Genomic DNA, 17,799 nt, shown 5'->3' with positions numbered 1-17,799 from the left:
CAAATACCCAAGTATGGGTGTACATACGCATGTGCAATATGGTACATGGTAGACAGGTTTCAGGCATGATGTGAGGTCCCTCACACTTGTCACAGCTCACGGAAGAAATCCAACGACGTGCAAGACACGCGGTGTCCCTCTTTTCCTATCATTTCTATTGTCCTGACATCTCCAGCAAAAGGCGAGATGATCGAACGGATTGCTATATTATAGCGGCAAGAACCAAAAAAACAAACAAAAAAGTTCAGCGGCAAGAGTGGTGTTGAAATAAACAAAGCCTGTCCGCTCTACTGACGGCAGTTGTTTTTTTCCTCGTAAGTTGTCTTAATCTGTACACACATGTGGAAGGGCATGCTCGCTATCATCCACGGTGACCCCAAAAAGCTGTGTAGCGTAGCGGTTGAAAGTGCAGTTAAACTGCAGGGAGAGCGTTTAGTACCAACGGGACACCTCTCTTTACTTTCATACCACCACCCCCCCCACACACACACACACACACACACACACACACAGGGTTCCACCACCAACAACAACCACAGCTCAGAGGTCTCTCCGATAGACAATGGGCACACAGCTAGATTTCACTGCTCTGGTCTATCAGTTACAATTCCAGTCAGCCCTGCAACACAGGCGGAGGAAGAAGGGCTTGGAGGATGTAGAGTTAACAGTCTGTTTGTGCTGAGCATCGGTCCCTTCTCCTTAGTTTGATAATCCATTAAGTCAGTGGTGCACCTTGGGCTGAAAAAGACAGAGAGGGAAATAAATGGGAGGGAGAATGATGAGATCAGCTAGACAGAAGGGAATAGTAAGGTGTAAGAATAGTGGAATAGTATAGTAAAGAATAGTAAGCTGTAATGGAATTTGGAGTAGTGTTATATACATAGTGATGGAAATATGTCCTTTTTGTTTGTTTCATGCGATTCTATACAGATACATGGAAACGATTATGATGATTATGCAAAATTATTCTCAAATAGTTCTGTGTGATCTGGCAATTACAATAGTGACAGGCCCAAATGCTCCTAGTAAAAGGGGCACAGTGGAGACGTACCTGCCGCAGGTGAGGGTTGTGTGGCGACTCGGGGAGAGGGGCCAGGAGGCTCAAGCTGCTCTTCCTGAAGATGCTGTCCAGCCCCGCTGTCTTGGTCACCTTCCCCGACTTCTCCCCCAAGCCAGAGCTCTTGCGCTTCCTGCCGTCCATCGCCATGGCGCTGAACGGTGTGGGGCCGTGCGTGGTGAGCGCGTGGTCGCCCTGGAGCGAGCTGCCCGCACCCACCTGCCCGCCACTTGCGTACCTTCCCGCGTCTTTGAGCCCCTGCCCAATCCGACTGGGGGACTTGCTCTTGATGCAGAGCGTGGCTGTGCCGTTGCTGATTATGGCAGGCCCTGAAGGGGGCGGTAGAGGAGAGGCAGGCGGGTGGTAGCCGTTTCCGTTCTTCCGGTGGGAGCTCCCCTCGGAGGGCTTGCGCCTCTTGGCGCCAGGCCCCTCGCTCTGAGCCCTGGGGGACTTGGCAGGTTTAGTCCGAGGCGGTTTGGCAAAGGAGGAAGAGGACGCTGGAGTCGGCGGGTCGGGGTCCCTGATGCAGAAGATTCCGCCTCCGTTGTGGGGGAAGGCTGTGGAGTACGAGACGACGGAGACCCCATCCAGAGACGGAGGGGCAGCAGGAGAGGCAAACAGGGGAGAGAAGAGCACACCCGAACTGGAGGAGGAAGAGTCTGAAGGGCTAGGGGAGTTACTTGCCAAACTCTCTGCTGCCAAGGGTACCTTCCTGCAAAAATAAGACCATAGCATCAGTTTGACATCAGATGGCCGGTCAACACTACACCACTAGATGAGTTTTGATTGTCTGGATTTACTAGTTTTGATATAATTATTATTATTATTATTTTTCTGTTGTTTGAAGTCTTTTGCTTACTTACTTCCACATCTGAGAATTCACATGCTTCTCCACCATGGAGTGCAACACCAGCCGGATCTTGTCCCAACGCCGATCGAAGACATAATGACCTCTCCCCATCAGCCTGCTGTTGAAGGCACAGCACTGCCCGAGGCAAATTGAGAGAGACAAGAGTGAATTTCTTCCTTGAATTTGTGATGTGGAAAAATGATGCTTGCACATGTTTGGCATGAAGCTCAATTCCACTGGGGAGTTTGAGAACTGACACACACGTGGATACAGTCTCCCCTCTGCGATGAGTCACTAGTCAGAACTGCCAGCTAAATGAGAAATGCCAACCACACCGAAGGCTACACAATCTGTTATGTTTGTAAGCTCATCATATTACCGTGTTACAAATACAATATATAAATAGGGATGATTGATGGGGACCCTAAAGATGTTTTTAAAACATAAAACAGCAGATTCAAACAAACAACTTTAGTCTGAGGGTGTGTGCGTGCGTGTGTGTGTGTGTGTTTTGGCTCTTACACTCATTGGGTGTGGATGGCGCGGAGAGTAATGGCAGGTTGGTTTCTCGGGGTCCTCGGACGCCTCCGTCTCGCCCTCGTCGCTGGACAGGCGACTTTCCGCAGCTGCCCTCTGCCAGCTGGGCGCAGGGTCAGGGGCGGGCACCGCAGAGGAGCTCAGCATCACCGCGCCCCCGCTGCCCACAGACCTGTCCGAGTTTCAAAAGAGACTGTGTAACTGGGACTCATCATCAGTGAAGGAAATTGCCTTGACTAGATACAAAGTTTCCTTAAAGGGAAACAGTGTGATGTATAAATAATGAGTCCAAAGATTATCAGTTGTCAAGGACGGCTCCCATTAGATCTCCACAAGATCAAGCATGCTTCATTATGAAACTACCACATACAACAAATCCAGCCAATGACAAATAATTAGTATGGGATGTTTGAAACATTACTGAGTATCTACCTGTGCATGTGTGTGTTAGCCAGGCGTAGCCGCAAAGTGGAAGTGGTTTTGTCATTGGGGCAGTGGGCCGGCCCGCTTGGCGTAGTGTCGTGCGATTGGTTGAGCTGGCTGCCAGTCTGACTCTCCCGTTTGTGCCCGCCATCCTTCTCCTTTGCTCGCCCTTTGTGCTCGGCCAGGAGGACGTCAAAGTCTTTCTTCCTCCCGGGTACAGCGCGGCGATGGGTCAGGGAGTGAGTCTGTCATGACACACACACACACACACACACACACACACACACACACACACACACACACGTTATCCAAAAGCACTAAGTTTGACCCGAATCATCACAGCATAATGAGGAATTAAGAGGACGGAACATAACCCAACAGAGGGAGTGTTGTGCTACACAGTTCCCTGGGAAATGATCACAAAAACACAGAGTAGAGAACACAGGACACAAGCTAAGCAGAATGAGATGGGCAGCTGCCAACCTTGCAAGTGAGAGACCGGGTGCAAGCCCTTTTGGTTTCTGGATCCAGGACTCCACAGTGCTTATTAGGATCAAAGATCCTCCCTTGAGAAAGAAAAAAAATGGAATTTAAAAAGGCATTAAAAAAATAGACCTGTTCATGTTTATTTATAGGCAAGGGTTGGCCTGTGGGTGAATCTCTGTCTGGTTTAACACGTCATTCTGAACAGCATATTGCTCCTGAAAAATCAGTTGAATGTAAGACTGCTAACTTGCTTCACCCTGTGTGAAATGATGATCTAGTCACTTTTGTCACTCAAAACCTGTCATACATTGCAATGCACTGCAGACTCCCCTGGACTGACTGATTCATTTCATATCAACTGGCTCTGACCCAGATGTCCTCTGTAATCTCGAATCGCTAATCTCTATAATCTAGTCAGGGATGTGTGCTGCTGCGATTGTTCCCGCGCTTGGAAGGAGCCGAGTCGAGCCTGCTCCTGGAAGCCAGTCTCGCGCTCCTCTCTTTCAGACTTTTCTCTTTTTTTTTCCCCTCTAGGAGGAGCAGAGGATTTTGGCAGACAGTGTGCGTGTGGAAAGTACACTCCCTAAATCAAGCCCTTGTAAGTGACACGGCGGAGGCGGCGTAACAAAAACGCCACATGGAAGAGGGTGGTGGGGCCCCCACATCGCCGCCGCGGCCTCCATCCTCTCATCTCGTCCAGTAGCTGCCTCCTCCTCTAAGGCCGGGGCTTGGGCCTGTGCAACAGGTGTACGTTTTTCCTCCCCGAATCCACTCAGCACGCCGCTGCAGGGCCTACCTTGCCAGCACCATTGCAACTGAAGTCTAGCTCAGCTTGGAAATCCCAGAGTAGGAATAAAAAGAAAGTGGACTGACTGACTGACTGACAGATCTCTGAGCAGGCCGATCAGGGAGCCGTTGGGGAGTGGTTTATATGACATGAACGAGGAAGCACTGCTGTCTGAAATTCAGCTACGGCTTCAGTCTAAAGGCTTAATGAAGAGGTCACAATTAGATGCTGATCATTAAATGCTATGTGGATAAAGTCTGAGAAAGCTGCACGGTAAAAGCTGTTGTCCCTACAGATTTCAGGGAGTATTATGTCCCAATGTCTCTACTTAGCCTTGCGATCCTAGTGTAAGTCTTTTTCAGCTCAGTTATTGCAATGAAAGTTCCACACATTGTCAGTATCATTTTGAGTGATGCTCATTAGACATCCCTCATCCAAAGTAAATCCCTTCACTGATGGTGTCCAGACCACACTGAACATAGTCAAAACCTGTGGTCTGGAAAGGCCTTTAGAGCATAGCAGATACATAATGCTAACGCAACACTCCTTGCATTGCAACATAATGGCAATCTGATGACAAGCTTTGACACAAACTGATACTTACATTTACATAACTAATTAATTAACAATTATTTTGCAGACGTTTCTATGCAAAGCAACCTACACGTCAATTGTATTACAAAGGCCATTCTGCAGAGCAACTTGGGGTTAAGTACCTTGTTCAAGGGCACAACGGTGGAAGGCGGGAATTGAACCCACAACTTTTCAGGCTACTACATGCTAGCCCAGCTCCTTAACCACTACGCTACCACCACCCCATCACTATTTCATCACCAGTCCTATGGCCACCCTTGTGATTTATTTGTAAATACAAACAGCAAAATGAACCGAATAAAACATTTACCTGACACTCTCTTGTGCCGGCTGCCTTTCGTCCCATTTTGGTGCTTCTTTTCCAAGGGAGAGGGCGGGGCACTGGGCCTCCTGTCCAATGAGGACAGGGAAGGCGAGGCGCTGGGCCTTCTGTCCAATGAGGACGGAGAGGGAGACGCACTAGGCCTCCTGTCCTGAGAGGCGGAGGGGGAGGGGGTGGGACGCTTGTCCAGCGGGGAGCGCGAGGGGCTGCGCCGAAGGCCGTCTTGCGCCGAAGGTGGCGTGACCGAGCGCGGCGTCGCCGGGCCCCGACCGTTCACAAACTTCTCCTGAGGCTTGTGGAAGGCTAGCGAGGAGGACTTGAGGGAGGCGGCCGGCGACTGAGAGGAGGAGGAGGAGGAGGAGGAGGAGGAGGAAGAGGAGTAGGGGAAAGAAGAGGTGCTGGGGGCTGAAGAGCCAGAGGAGACTTTGACGTGACTGCCCTCTGCCCGTCCAAAGCAGGGCATCTTCTCCAAACTCACCACTGGCATGGACACACTGCAGACACAAATAACCACACAGAACAACTCATTAGACCATGAGGAAAACATGTGTTAATATAAACATCTATATGTATTTGTGAAACCTTAAAAAGAATCCCAACATTCCTTTTGAGCTTGAGGTGTACGAAATCGGAATAAACCCGAGTGCATAATTTGAGTACTCCCAAAACCTATGTAACGCACTATGTAACAGCACTTAAGATACAAAATGTTCAAAGCCGCTAGAGGCAACAGAAGGCTTTTGTAATACTTCCTCGCCTTTCACTAATTCCCCTCTTCTGCATTTGTACTACATTTTCCACAGTAAAAAAAAAAAAAAAAAAAAATCACTTTGTAGAAAAGCGCAAGCTAAACAGCTGAGTGTATATGTAAATAAGGACGGGGAGTTGAGGGTACGCACCAGGCCTTGGCGCGGGCTCCTTTGGGGGGGTACACGGCGAGTGGGGCCTTGCTGAAGCGCGAGTGGGGGTAGTCGCGGGGCACACGGAAGGGCAGCGCCTCCACCCCACTGTGGCTCACTGACTCTTTGGGCTTCATGGGAACCAGAGGGGCCCTGGAGCCACCGGGAGAGCCGTGCCTCCTCTCTGCAAGGCACATGCAGGCACACAGAGAGAGAGAGAGAGAGAGAGAGAGAGAGAGAGAGAGAGAGAGAGAGAGAGAGAGAGAGAGAGAGAGAGAGAGAGAGAGAACCACACAAACCAGGACAAACCACCACAAGCGGAAAACATTCACACAGACAGACAAGCACAAAACCATTCACACGCACACGCGCGCACACACACACACACACACACACCAGTTAGCAGAAGTCAGGCGAAGGCAGTCATATCATCTTTCGACAGCTCTAGGACCCACAAGTAAACACACATGGGAAAATCTAGCCACATGCACGATCATGCAGTGGTGTGCTGAATTATTATGGCATGAACTAGTTTATTTTTTACATTGTCTTCACAATCAGGCTAAGTGTCTGCGCAGGCTGGATTACTGATAAATGATTAAGAGTCTTATGTTCTTTGAATGAGCCCCGCGACGAGTTACGAGGACTAATGTGTTGTTTTGGCTAAGCACTCTGGTATGGCTTTAATTTGTGGTATGCACAGAGACACACAGAGAGAGAGAGAGAGAGAGAGAGAGAGAGAGAGAGAGAGAGAGAGAGAGAGAGAGAGAGAGAGAGAGAGAGAGAGAGAGAGGCCACAGATAAATGTCTGCACTGTGACTGCTGGTGGTGACAGTAATGAGAGAGGGAGAGAGAGAGAGAGAGAAAAGGCACTTGAGAGAGAGGTGAGGAGGAGAGGAAAAACAGCCACTACACTTACGGTTTTTGCTATGCATGGCTTTGGGGAGGGGTTGGGGTGGGGAAGGCTGTCCTCTCTACTCACTGTGAAACTATTCCCCAGCTACCTGCAAGGGGCACATCATAAAGTCACACATGTACACAGACAACACGTACACAGACAACACACACACACACACACACAGTGTATTGATGAAGTGTAAATGTTTGTAATGTTTGTATACGTTTATTTGTTTACTTTTTTGTAATTATTATTATTATTCTTGTGAACGCTTTGGCAATGCATCATATGATTTGTCGTGCCAATAAAGCATGTTTGAATTGAATTGAATACACATAAGGACACACTACAGACAAGCTCAAAACAGACAGGGATGGTGGATATATCACTAGGAGTTCTCTAGGTTTTTTTTTTTTGCCGATTTGGCCACATAACACCAGATAATGTGTTTATTGAGAAATGCTTATGACGACACACACATGGGATATTCAGGGAGAGGGTGGGGAGGGGGTTTGGGGTTGCGAGACTGCCAGAAAATTCTTGCCCATTTTGTAGCCAAATAATAACAAATAATCTTAATCATAACGACTCTTGTTCTGGCAGCTACCTAAACACAGTTGGCCTTGGAAGCCCACTCGGACTGCCAGGAGGACGTTGGCCGGGGCCTCAAACACGGCGGGAAACTGTACGGGAAACCAGTGACTGCCTCATTGCCTTTCATTAGGTAGTGGACACAGGGAAAGGGCAGTGGGGTTGGGGCCAAGCGGGGGAAACAAACCTTTTTTTCCCCTCTCCCTACATCTTCTTCCAAAACCAAAACAAAATACAAAATGTAAGACCACTGGCTCCAGCCTGAGCTACAGAGGCCATCCAAACCCCCCCCCCAAACCGGACACAAGCAGCAGGTGTGTAAATAGACCAATCAGAGGACAAGAGCAGGTGGATTAGGACCGGCTCAAAGTCCACTCCGTACTCAAGTATGTGACGATCTTAACGTAACCCCCGCCCCACACCGACTCTCAGTCACAAGCAATTACAAACAGGCCGAGGCAAACGTTAACTAAGGAGTCCTAATGTGTTTCACAGCACACACACACACACACACACACACACACACACACACACACACACACACACACAGGCTTTGTTTCCTCCCTGACGCTTCTATTAGAACACAAACACTAAAGCTACAAGCCAGCTATACTGAGGGGTTCCTTTGACTTAAGAAGGGGAGAGAGGGGAGGCGACGGTGCCATGGGTGCCACCGTTAACGCTCGCTGGCATCGGCTCTGGGCAGGAAGCAGAGCCGCAGCGCGTCGCCACACGAGGGGGCAAAACAGCTCAGCTGGGTTTGTTTACATCCGCCTGGCATCAGTCAGCAGGAAGACACCCGCCAGCCAGGCCCAGGCGAGAGAGAGAGAGAGAGAGAGAGAGAGAGAGAGAGAGAGAGAGAGAGAGAGAGAGAGAGCATAGAAAAGAAAGCAAAACAACAAGAGCAAAAAAGTAGAAGAAGAAAAAAAAACAGTGACTATAGCTCAAGCTCTAAAGGGCATAGATCTAGCAATATAAAAAAAAAGGCCTTCCCTCGGAACTATGCACATAGTTCATCCGGAACAGCACTTACTCAGCCTGTGCCACAGGCATAAAAAAGGTTGCAGGAGGAGGGAAAAAAAGGAGTAAGTGGGAAACAAAAGGAGAAAAGAAAAAATGAGAGAGAGAGAGAGGAGAGAGAGAGTGTGTGTGTGTGTGTGTGTGTGTGTGTGTGTGTGTGTGTGAGTGAGACAGACAGAGAGAGAGAGAAAGAAAGAGAGAAAGAAAAGAACAGCCTGCTTCCCAACTGGCTTGGAGGCATTCTTCTCTCGGCTGCAGCGCTGGCGAGATGAATAGCCCGGAGTCATTGACCCCAGCGCTAAGCCCACACAGACACGCAGCTGCAGCATGGGGTGGCGCAAACCGCGCAGACAGGGCCGGTTGCACGACAGAGGGGGACGGCGGACCGCATGCGTGGACTGAGCAGGTGGCTCCACCTCGCTAGCCTCATCTCTCCTCCACCCCACAGCATAATGGCTAAACCGCCCTGCTACAGGCACAGCATTCGGACTCCAAAGGGGAGTGTGTGTGTGTCCCGCCCACGTGTGTGTGTGTGTGTGTGTGTGTGTGTGTGTGTGTGTGTGTGTGTGCCTGTCTTTTGCCCCCCTGCCAGCACACATGGCACACAAAAGAACCTGAGGCAGATGTGAAGGCGCTAGAGCAAAAACGAAAGTAAACACGCGGGCCTTCCTTGGCAGCTTGGAGGAGCTGATGCACTCACGCATCCTGCCAGGCGGTATGGCCACCACACACACACTCTCGCACGCACACACACATACACACACACCAACAAAAACATAACAGCCACTTCAGCACAAGAGCCAAAATGGACGCCGCCTGGGCTTCAGGCTGCAACAAAGGCAATGGTTGCAATCAAAAGCTCTGGGGCCACACAATCCATATTGAGTATGGATAGTCCTTCAAGGGCATCAAAATGCTTGAGGCTATAAGGTGTCGGTCTGTCTGTAGCACCTTACACTGATAAGTGCTGCTTGTTGTTTGGCTGATCCAGGGTGGTCTAACTAAAAACACACAAAACACACACCATCAACCCCTCTGGCCAGTATGGAGCTAGTGGCATTTATCTTGTCGGGGACAGCACATTATGACTAGATATCATGCTGTCGCTAGAGGCCTCAGCAAGTAGTGTCCCAGCAGGCTGGCTAGGGTTTCAATCGTGTGGCTGTAACATTCCTGAACCATCACTACTGTAAAAAAAACAGCACTGGTCAAGTGATTCAAAGGCCCGTGCTTGTCGAAGCCAGATTTTTGTATTGTTGGGACAATGCCGAGCTAAATGATCATCTGCTAATATAAAACAGAGAGATGTAACACTCACACCCCACAAAAAAAACAGATGAGAAAAAAGCAAACAACCAAATCACGATAAAAAATAAAAAAAAAATAAAAAAACAGTTCCACATCAATTACGAAACTCAATTCCAGGAGAGCCTACGCTAGTGACTCACCTTGTTCATCATCTAGCATAACACTGTGGGAAGCATGCTTACCGTTATGCGTCAGGAACCCCTGAGGTTTGATGACTTGTTCGCAGACATTGCATACGACGAGCAAGAATTCGTCATGAGTGGGAAACTGGCCAAACAAGTGCATATCTACAGGGAGGCAGACAACAACACCGTGAGCTGAGTTAGCAGGGTAAGCTGGAGAGGACAGGGAGGAACAACAGAACACTGCACTAAAAACTATTAGATTCATTCATTATTGCACCAAGCACTTTACTGGACATAGCACTTTATGGGGTTTTCTAGGGGGCATTTATGGGGAGCTAAATTAGGTACAAAGTAATGGGTTATTCATGGGGATGTAAATTGATATAAGGCAAATGGGTGAACAACTTCAAACTATATGCCTGTCTGTTTTTGCTCTAACAACAATTTGTTGTTATCCTGTAACAATGACAAATAAAAACTGAACTGAACTGAAAAACAACTATGAGGAAAAGCCCTTTTTAATGCCCTGCCTGTGCTTAGAAACCAAGCAGGCAAAAAGGCAAGGTAAACATTAACATATAGCCTATGATGCCGTGAATGATAGGCTTACGTTAAGAGATACCAATTTTCAGTTATGACTCTGCCTTTGCAGTATGCTACCAGTTTCCAGGGAGACTGCATAGATTCCTGACATTCTTCATTTCACTTCACAAGTCATAGGCCAAGTTATAAGTTATGTCAATGCTAAACTGTATCTAAGTACCATAGGCCACAGACTGACATCTTAATCAGTCGCACTGGGTGGTGGCAGGGTCCTATAGGCCCACCTCCTTGTTTACCAGAGTGGCTCCACCAATCACTGCAGCATTTCAGCAGATCCTAAACCTACCTAAATTCAACATTGCAAAACAAATTTTCACCACTGATGGGAATCACGATTCACACTGACTTACAAAACAACTGTGACTGCACTTTCAAAAAGCACTACAGCAATTTCCTCCATTTCTGCCAAGACAAATACAAATGAGAGTGAACAGCTTAATGCCGCAACAGCTTGCCAAATGGGGCTTTGTGCCAGGGCTGAACTACTAAAACAATCTTTCCTTTCGTGAATGAATGCATTTTAAACACTGTCTGGCCTGGTGAGTCGATTTTTCATTATTTGATGGCTTCATGATGAATCATCAATGAAAGAAGCTGACTGCAGACTGATAAAATCTATCCACGTCTCAATGGGAGGTGTTCCAGCGCGGCGTAATCAAAGACTAAGATTATCGTGATCTGTCAAGGTGTGAGTCAACAACAGACAACAGTTAAAATGCGATCATGACAGAGTACGAGTCACTTGATCTGGCGTCATCACCACACATTTCACATTCGCTTTTCACCTTCGCCACAATGGGTTAGGGTCAGCAGACGCCTGTTTCACAGAATTTTTACAGAATTTCCCCAGGCTCAAGATAATGGCAATGATTCAATGGAACACTGATCTGAAAATGAGGAAATTTCAGGTCAGTGGATCTTCCACACTCACGAGAATTAAAACCCCACCACAGGTGGTTGGAGATGTGTGCATGCAAACACACACCTACTGTATGCACCTGCCAAGTCCATAGCATCCCTTCAATGTCAAAACAATGGACAGTACATAGAGACAGCAGAACGATCAAGAGTGCAACTGAATAAGTGCTGCAGTTTTGACACTTAGCTGATTGAAATGCAATTAGAACCCAACTGCAATGCTGTCGATCCAAACTAATATAGTTGGCACCCAAAAAGTTTCAACAAGCAAGTACGACAATTGTTGGAATCACTTGCGTACTTAAACACACTTGCACACATGGATTGCATTAAATGTCAAAAGTACATTAGGCATAGCCTACTCTACGGATCTTACCTTCTCTGTTCAGTTTCATCACTTCCTTTCTGTTCAAAAAATGTTTCCCTTGATTTTCAGCAATGAGTGCGCCTGCACAAAACGAGAAATCTTATTTGCAAACAAACAACTGGTGGGATAAAAACGCTGTGTTTCAGCGGTAGCCCTTACCCAACATAGGCGTGCGGTTCACCATGCGCCCAAACAGTAAGTCAACACTATCAGCAGGGTGGCTTGCAAACGTGAAAATACAACTAGTAGTAGCTAGGTGGCTGTCTAAATCCAGCGAGGCACAAACGGCAAACACTAAACTTGTACACTTAGTGACATATGGCTCAAAGTACACTAAAATGAAAACCAATACATCGGTCGAGATAGAACTGTCACTTTGCACCAGCGACAGAATATTTTTGCTCATCTCGCTGGATGTTTGCATATGTTGTTTATTTCTGCTCAGAGAGATGCATGGAGGACACAGTCAGCTCAATCTCAATTGAAAAACGACTCTGTCGATAACAAGTGCAAAACATGAATTAAACAGTGAAAACAGAATCTCAGTGAGAACTTACTGTCGGTGTAAAGTGATTCAGCTGCGTCGGTAAAGATAGACCACGGTTTGCACAGGAACGTATCCAGACTTGGTAGTTGGCGATCCAATGTCGCCATTGCTCTTCCTTCTTGTTGCTTGCTTTTTCCTTTCCTTCGCAGCCAGCAAAACGAGACTGGCGAAGCGTCTGACGTCACATTCGACAAATTCCGTCTCTGCTCGTAGCATGGCGACAGAGAGGTGAAAGGTTGAAGGGGGGTGTGTGCCGAAGTTCAAAAGTTCAAGCTGTAAGTCTATGATTTTACGAAAGATTGTTAACAATCTTTGATTTTACTTCGTGTTTTATTAAATAGATTCATGATTTCGCTACGTAGCCTACAGTCTTGCCCTATGGAGATGACTCACTCCGAAAGGCCTAGCCTACCGTTAACCCTGATGATATTATGCATTAGGCCTATCGATACGTAACTTCGTGGCACCATGATTGCTTTCCTTGATGTAGCTTGTTAAAATGTGTGATTGTTATCAGATGAATCATGTACATGGTGTTAATTAGTGAGCCAAATGCATCTGTTTTTGTTTATTTCATGATGTGACGGTGTTTCAACAACATTTTAAACCGAGATGTGTAGCCTACAGCTGTTGGTGTGTGATGTTCTCTTTATGACCACTAGGTGTCACTGGCTATCAAGTAACTCCATCCGGCTCTGAGTAACTCCAGAGCACAGTGAGCAACTTTCAATCTGCTAGCACTAGGTTTCTGTGCTGATAGTACCCTATGTTCAAATACTCTATTTAAGGCCTACATAGCTAATTAAAGGCTTTGATATCAATATTCAAAGTAAACCATAGATGTCTGATGACATAAGAGACTCAAAATACAGAGGTCTTCCTTTTCGACTGCAATCACAACCCTCAAGGGTTTCGTTAAATAATGTAGCATTTGTTCCCCAGACAAAAACCAACAGTGAAGTCACAGGATGACCAAGAACACAAAAGCTGTATTATGTCAAAGGGACTTAAGGATTTATTTGGATAACATCTCCCAATGACAGACACTGTTTCAGGGAAAGGAGGAAGATCTTTATTGTTTTCCTTGGGGACGGTCTTTATTTAAAAATAACTGCATAAAATATAATAACTCTTGAAAGGATTTCTGTCAAGACAAAATAAAATAGCCCTATGCTAGGATCCATAGACACCCTGAACTGTGTCTCTAACAGCATATTATGTTCAATATTCAGCTTTGGACTTGGAATGAAACATCTTTGCATTGTCAAAAATTACTCCTTTCACACAACAAAACCAATCAATACCAAACAAAGTAAAAAAATGAACAAAAAACCTCATGATAAAGCTTGTAACATGCACATTTTGAGGTGTAAATTCTTCCTTCAGGCATTAACATTCAGCATATTCAAACATATGGTAAAATTAGTGCACAACACACAATACAAAAAAAAAAAAAAATCAACCGTCATAAGAGCTAATGCATACAAAATCAAGGACGTTTCTCATTCATTTGAAAAATAATAATTATAAAACAGTACCAGGCTTAAGGAGCCTCAGAGAGGGTCACAAACAAGAGGAAAGCTTTGGATCAGGCACATCTGTATATAAAGCTTCAGGGACATATCATGGAATAAGCAAGTGTACAAGAAATCAAATTTAAAGCAAAGCTGTTCTGGCTCTGTTTGCACCGATAAGTGCTTTGCTTAGGTAAATACACAAACACATTCTCAAAAAAAGAACACTTTTAGTGATTAAAGAGCAAAAGCAGGTAATACGTCCCGGTATATAGACTACTTCAGGGTGGCATCAGGCAGACAGCTAAAGTAGGGGTGAGCTGAAAAGGAAGAAAGAAAAGGACAAGAGAAAAACGAGAGGTTTCGCTTCTCTGGCAACAGCAGGAGAGGCCATGGCTGCTGGCCTGAGAGAGGGCCCTGTTTAGGGGTGGGTCCGCAGTTTAAATTGGGGCAGGGGCTGGGGCCGACCTGCGGCCTGAAGCTTGCTGTGCAGCAGCCTTTTGGGAGTGCCACTGTGTCTCCTTGTACACAAACCAAGCATTGCCAAGCCACACAATCACGTTCAGGAAGCCAAAAACCTGCAGCAAAAGTTATACAACAACCATTTCAAACATATCAATCGCCAGCAATTAAAGATATGCCATGGAAATTAAAATTTACGTTTCATGGATTTGCTCTGCTTCAAGTCACTGCAACTACCTTTAGACGTCTGAAAATTGTTTATAATATTTTCTAAATATACAACTCCTGTGGTGTTACTTTCACAGCAGCCATCAAAGGAGTGCAAATAATCAAATCTGCATTCCATCAAACTTCCATCGCGGAACGTCGGTACTTCCTGTTTGTTCATGACATAAAAGGCTTGAGGGTAAGGAGGGGGGGCAGACCCAACTTACCACGGAAATGTCCAGGCTGCGCATGTTGGCCATCTTGCTGACCTCACAGTGCACGTCTGGCATGGTACACAGACTCAGGGTGGACTTGATGCCTGCAGGGCCTGTGGCGTCTTTGACCACCTGCAGGCCCCTGGCCCAGGCTGAGGAGCACACCAGCCACAGGAAGGCGAAGGCGGCGGTCACCACAAAGTCCTGCAGAGGAGCGTGTGGGAAGATGGCAAGAGACAAAGAGAGAGAGAAAGAGAGAGAGAGAGAGGCAAAGGGGGCACGATGGAGAGAGAGGGGGAGAGAGAAAGAGTAAGAGAAAGAGAGAGGGGGGTGAAAATGCTTGCCAGTCATAGATCATCCACAGGAATCTGGGATTGCATAGTTGGTTGCACTCCAGACAGACAGATCCTTCACTTGTTGCACTCACCAGCATGGGCCCAAAGTTGGAGTCCTTGTAGACGTGCATGTAGCCCAGATAGACTAGAAGAGCCAACATGCAGTAAAGGAAGGCCATCACAGCGACTCCCACAAAGAACTCCACGGAGGATGCAGAGTCCCCCATCAAGTGGGTCTCTCCCACTGTGCGGTTGCATAGTGTGGTGTTGCCCTCCACAAGAACCTCCTGGTTTAACCTGTGGTTATACAGGACAGAAGAGAAGCCATTTAACATGGCAAATAAACTGCCATCAACTTGTGGCATTAGTAAACAAGCACACACCCAAAAGGTGATGAGCATCAACATGATTCAGTCAATTTTTCCATGGATCAATTAGCGAAAAGGGAAGGCACTCACCTGAAAGGATAAGAGAAAGCCGCTGTTAATGTCTGGTTTGCTCCTTCAGTGCAGTTCAGGGAGATGACTTTTCTGCCAGAATAGCCACCACAACTTCCAAAGGCAAAAACAGCTGTGAACTACGGAAAATATTGAGATTGATTTCAAAGTTAAACACTTCACGTTAATGATAGAGTGTGCAGTTGTGTGTATGAGTGCGTGTGCGTGCATGGGAAGTATTTTGGCTCCTGGCCTTCTTCTTCAGTGTGGGCTACCGGACTGTACCGGACCATTCTCTGTCCAAACTTGGATACAGCACTGAGAGAATCAATGAAAATATCCCTCCTCTAACAGAGCTGTGCAGCCTTAACTGTGCAGCATTTGGGAACTGGTCTATTCCCTGGCCCTGACTGGCCCGTTCCTCCTGCTGTGCACTCTATAGACTTTTCCCTCATTACAGCTCTGAGCCACTGTCCAGATGTTTAGGTTTACAACATTTCACATCCTGTTTTTGGTCCTCAGTCTTGACGTTGGTGTCGAAGTTTTATTAATTAACATAGGGGGTTCTAAAGCATGATTCATCTCAGGTCAGATGAGCATGAGTTGCACATTTGTATCCTTTCTCATGGGCGAGAACTCTGAGTCGGTAATTCAGTTTTCTTCCGCACAAAGTATGTCTTTGAGTGTGGATGATGCGAGTGAACTTAATTAACGCCTGCCTTATATCTCATCGTTTCAAGAATACAAAACACAGGCTACAAAGTAGGATTGTTTAAACGATGTTTAAAATGATTTTAACACGCAAACCTCTGAATAGTTTGCTGAATGGAATGTAAAATGGTTTTCGTCTAGTGGAAAGGAAAACAGTAGAGAACTGAATGGAAGGATTAACACAGGCTACACGTTAAACATTTACAAAATAGCTGAATTATTACGGCGAAATGAATATGTAACAAGCATGATCCCCTTGAAGAGCAAGACAGTCGACATAAAAAGGCTATTGAGTTAGGCTAATTCTTGAAGCATTACTCGAATCTAAGACTTCCAACTGAAATAAAATGATGAGATGGCAAAACAGAAAATTCAGACAAGGATTTTTGAAGAGCGAGCAATTTTCCCCAGTGAGTTTGCAACTTACCAACTAACGTTGTTAGTTCAAGCTTTAGCAGCCGAATGCATAATGTACAATTACTTTTCATCTAGGTAAAGGCCGTATCCTCGAACTATAGTTGAAATCCCTCTGCTTTAAAAGTAAAAAAGCGGATTACATAGACGGAATTCGGTGAGTTTGCTTAACTTACCCATTCCAGCACCCGTATGAAACCCAGCGGTTCCTTTAGTGGAGCGAAGTTAAGTCTAAATCCTGGCATCATTTGCAAAGGCGCCACAGAAATGTTCGAAAATCAAAACTAATTTGTAGAAAGGATGTTATAAGAAGTTATAGGAGCAATTTTCAAGTTTAAAAGAGTGACGTGGTTCTTTCGCCCTCTCCCTTGGTGAAGATGCGGCCCCTCCTACGCATAAAAAGTGTGCAGGACGAGGGCGCAAGAGATTTCCAGATACATTAACCGCAACTGGGCAGAGGTTTAATATCCAAGCGTGTGTTTTTGGCTTTGTCAGTCAGAGGTGTTCTGCGTGTAACAAAACAGTAAAAAAAATTAATGAGAACTGCCAATTTCTAACATTAATTTATCAAATGTTAGTGTTGGTCTGTCATCTCTTACACGTAAGCTATACCAGCATATCTAGCCTACATCACTAATTTAATGATTGCAAGGCAGTGGAGCAGTTAAAATGGATGAAGGCAACCGAAAAACAGGAAGTATTTGGCTTTTGAAGATGCCAGGAGGAACCCATCGAATTAAGGTAGAACCTTGAAAATCTGTCCTGCAATTGAGACTTCCTGTCTGGTTGTTGTGTAGCGCATGAGGTAAGAGGGTGTTCAGCACATCTATTAGCCTTTATAGCTTGTAGGCCTAGGCTACGTGCCTTTTTTTAGTTGCCTGCACCACACAGACAGCTCAGACTTGATAATCAGATCAAATGTTTCTCACAAATGTCTTGCCTCACAAGGAAGCAGTCCTGCAGGGGCGGTGCAAACCACTGGAATGCGTGTATGTTTCTGTGTGTGAGAGAGATAGAGTGTGTGTGTGAGAGAGAGAGAGAGACCATATGCTGTTTTTGGATTTATCAGACAGGTAAATTATTAATCTCAAGGTCATTGCAACCATATGCATTTCAACAATGGGTCAGCAATAACTAATGTAGCCTAACACAAAGTATATGAGGCATTACAG

At 46.2% G+C, this 17,799-nt stretch overlaps 2 protein-coding genes across 4 annotated transcripts; both read right to left on the bottom strand.

The window, feature by feature from the left end:
• Positions 1 to 480: 480 nt before the first annotated feature.
• atxn7l1 (ataxin 7-like 1) lies at positions 481 to 12,463 on the bottom strand. Of its 3 annotated transcripts, none has more exons than XM_048268427.1 (11): positions 12,343 to 12,463; positions 11,795 to 11,866; positions 9,955 to 10,059; positions 5,956 to 6,139; positions 5,045 to 5,550; positions 3,351 to 3,433; positions 2,877 to 3,112; positions 2,430 to 2,616; positions 1,921 to 2,042; positions 1,052 to 1,769; positions 481 to 738 (listed from the first exon to the last, which is right to left on the bottom strand). In XM_048268427.1, exons 1-11 carry the CDS (start codon positions 12,437 to 12,439, stop codon positions 721 to 723), a joined length of 2,328 nt encoding a protein of 775 aa, XP_048124384.1. In that variant the 5' UTR covers positions 12,440 to 12,463; the 3' UTR covers positions 481 to 720. The 3 variants fall into 3 exon arrangements, with proteins under 3 accessions (XP_048124384.1, XP_048124386.1, XP_048124385.1); XM_048268429.1 differs by lacking the exon at positions 12,343 to 12,463 and adding an exon at positions 6,875 to 6,959 and having other exon boundaries at positions 11,795 to 11,818; XM_048268428.1 differs by lacking the exon at positions 11,795 to 11,866.
• Positions 12,464 to 13,368: 905 nt separating this feature from the next.
• sypl1 (synaptophysin-like 1) lies at positions 13,369 to 17,002 on the bottom strand. Its single transcript, XM_048268213.1, has 5 exons — positions 16,804 to 17,002; positions 15,524 to 15,642; positions 15,158 to 15,362; positions 14,743 to 14,934; positions 13,369 to 14,424 (listed from the first exon to the last, which is right to left on the bottom strand). Exons 1-5 carry the CDS (start codon positions 16,873 to 16,875, stop codon positions 14,287 to 14,289), a joined length of 726 nt encoding a protein of 241 aa, XP_048124170.1. The 5' UTR covers positions 16,876 to 17,002; the 3' UTR covers positions 13,369 to 14,286.
• Between the last annotated feature and the right edge of the window lie 797 nt (positions 17,003 to 17,799).

The sequence above is a fragment of the Alosa alosa genome, chromosome 17 (assembly GCF_017589495.1).
Source record: "Alosa alosa isolate M-15738 ecotype Scorff River chromosome 17, AALO_Geno_1.1, whole genome shotgun sequence".
Taxonomy (NCBI): Eukaryota; Metazoa; Chordata; class Actinopteri; order Clupeiformes; family Clupeidae; genus Alosa; species Alosa alosa.
The sequence above is the reverse complement of the archived record's forward strand: the minus strand, read 5'-3'. Positions and strand labels throughout refer to the sequence as shown.

Bases quoted from the DNA above. Each gene is read 5' to 3' on its own strand.
- atxn7l1 (XM_048268427.1), bottom strand. From the start codon at position 12,439: ATGGCGACATTGGATCGCCAACTACCAAGTCTGGATACGTTCCTGTGC. The intron at 3,113-3,350 runs GTTGGCAGCTGC...GTGTCATGACAG, and splicing joins CCCGGTCTCTCACTTGCAAG to ACTCACTCCCTGACCCATCG. The intron at 2,617-2,876 runs GTAGATACTCAG...AAACTCGGACAG, and splicing joins GCTAACACACACATGCACAG to GTCTGTGGGCAGCGGGGGCG.
- sypl1 (XM_048268213.1), bottom strand. From the start codon at position 16,875: ATGATGCCAGGATTTAGACTTAACTTCGCTCCACTAAAGGAACCGCTG. The intron at 14,935-15,157 runs GTGAGTGCAACA...GCTCCTCTGCAG, and splicing joins CCAACTTTGGGCCCATGCTG to GACTTTGTGGTGACCGCCGC. The intron at 14,425-14,742 runs GTAAGTTGGGTC...CTTTTGCTGCAG, and splicing joins GCAGCCTGGACATTTCCGTG to GTTTTTGGCTTCCTGAACGT.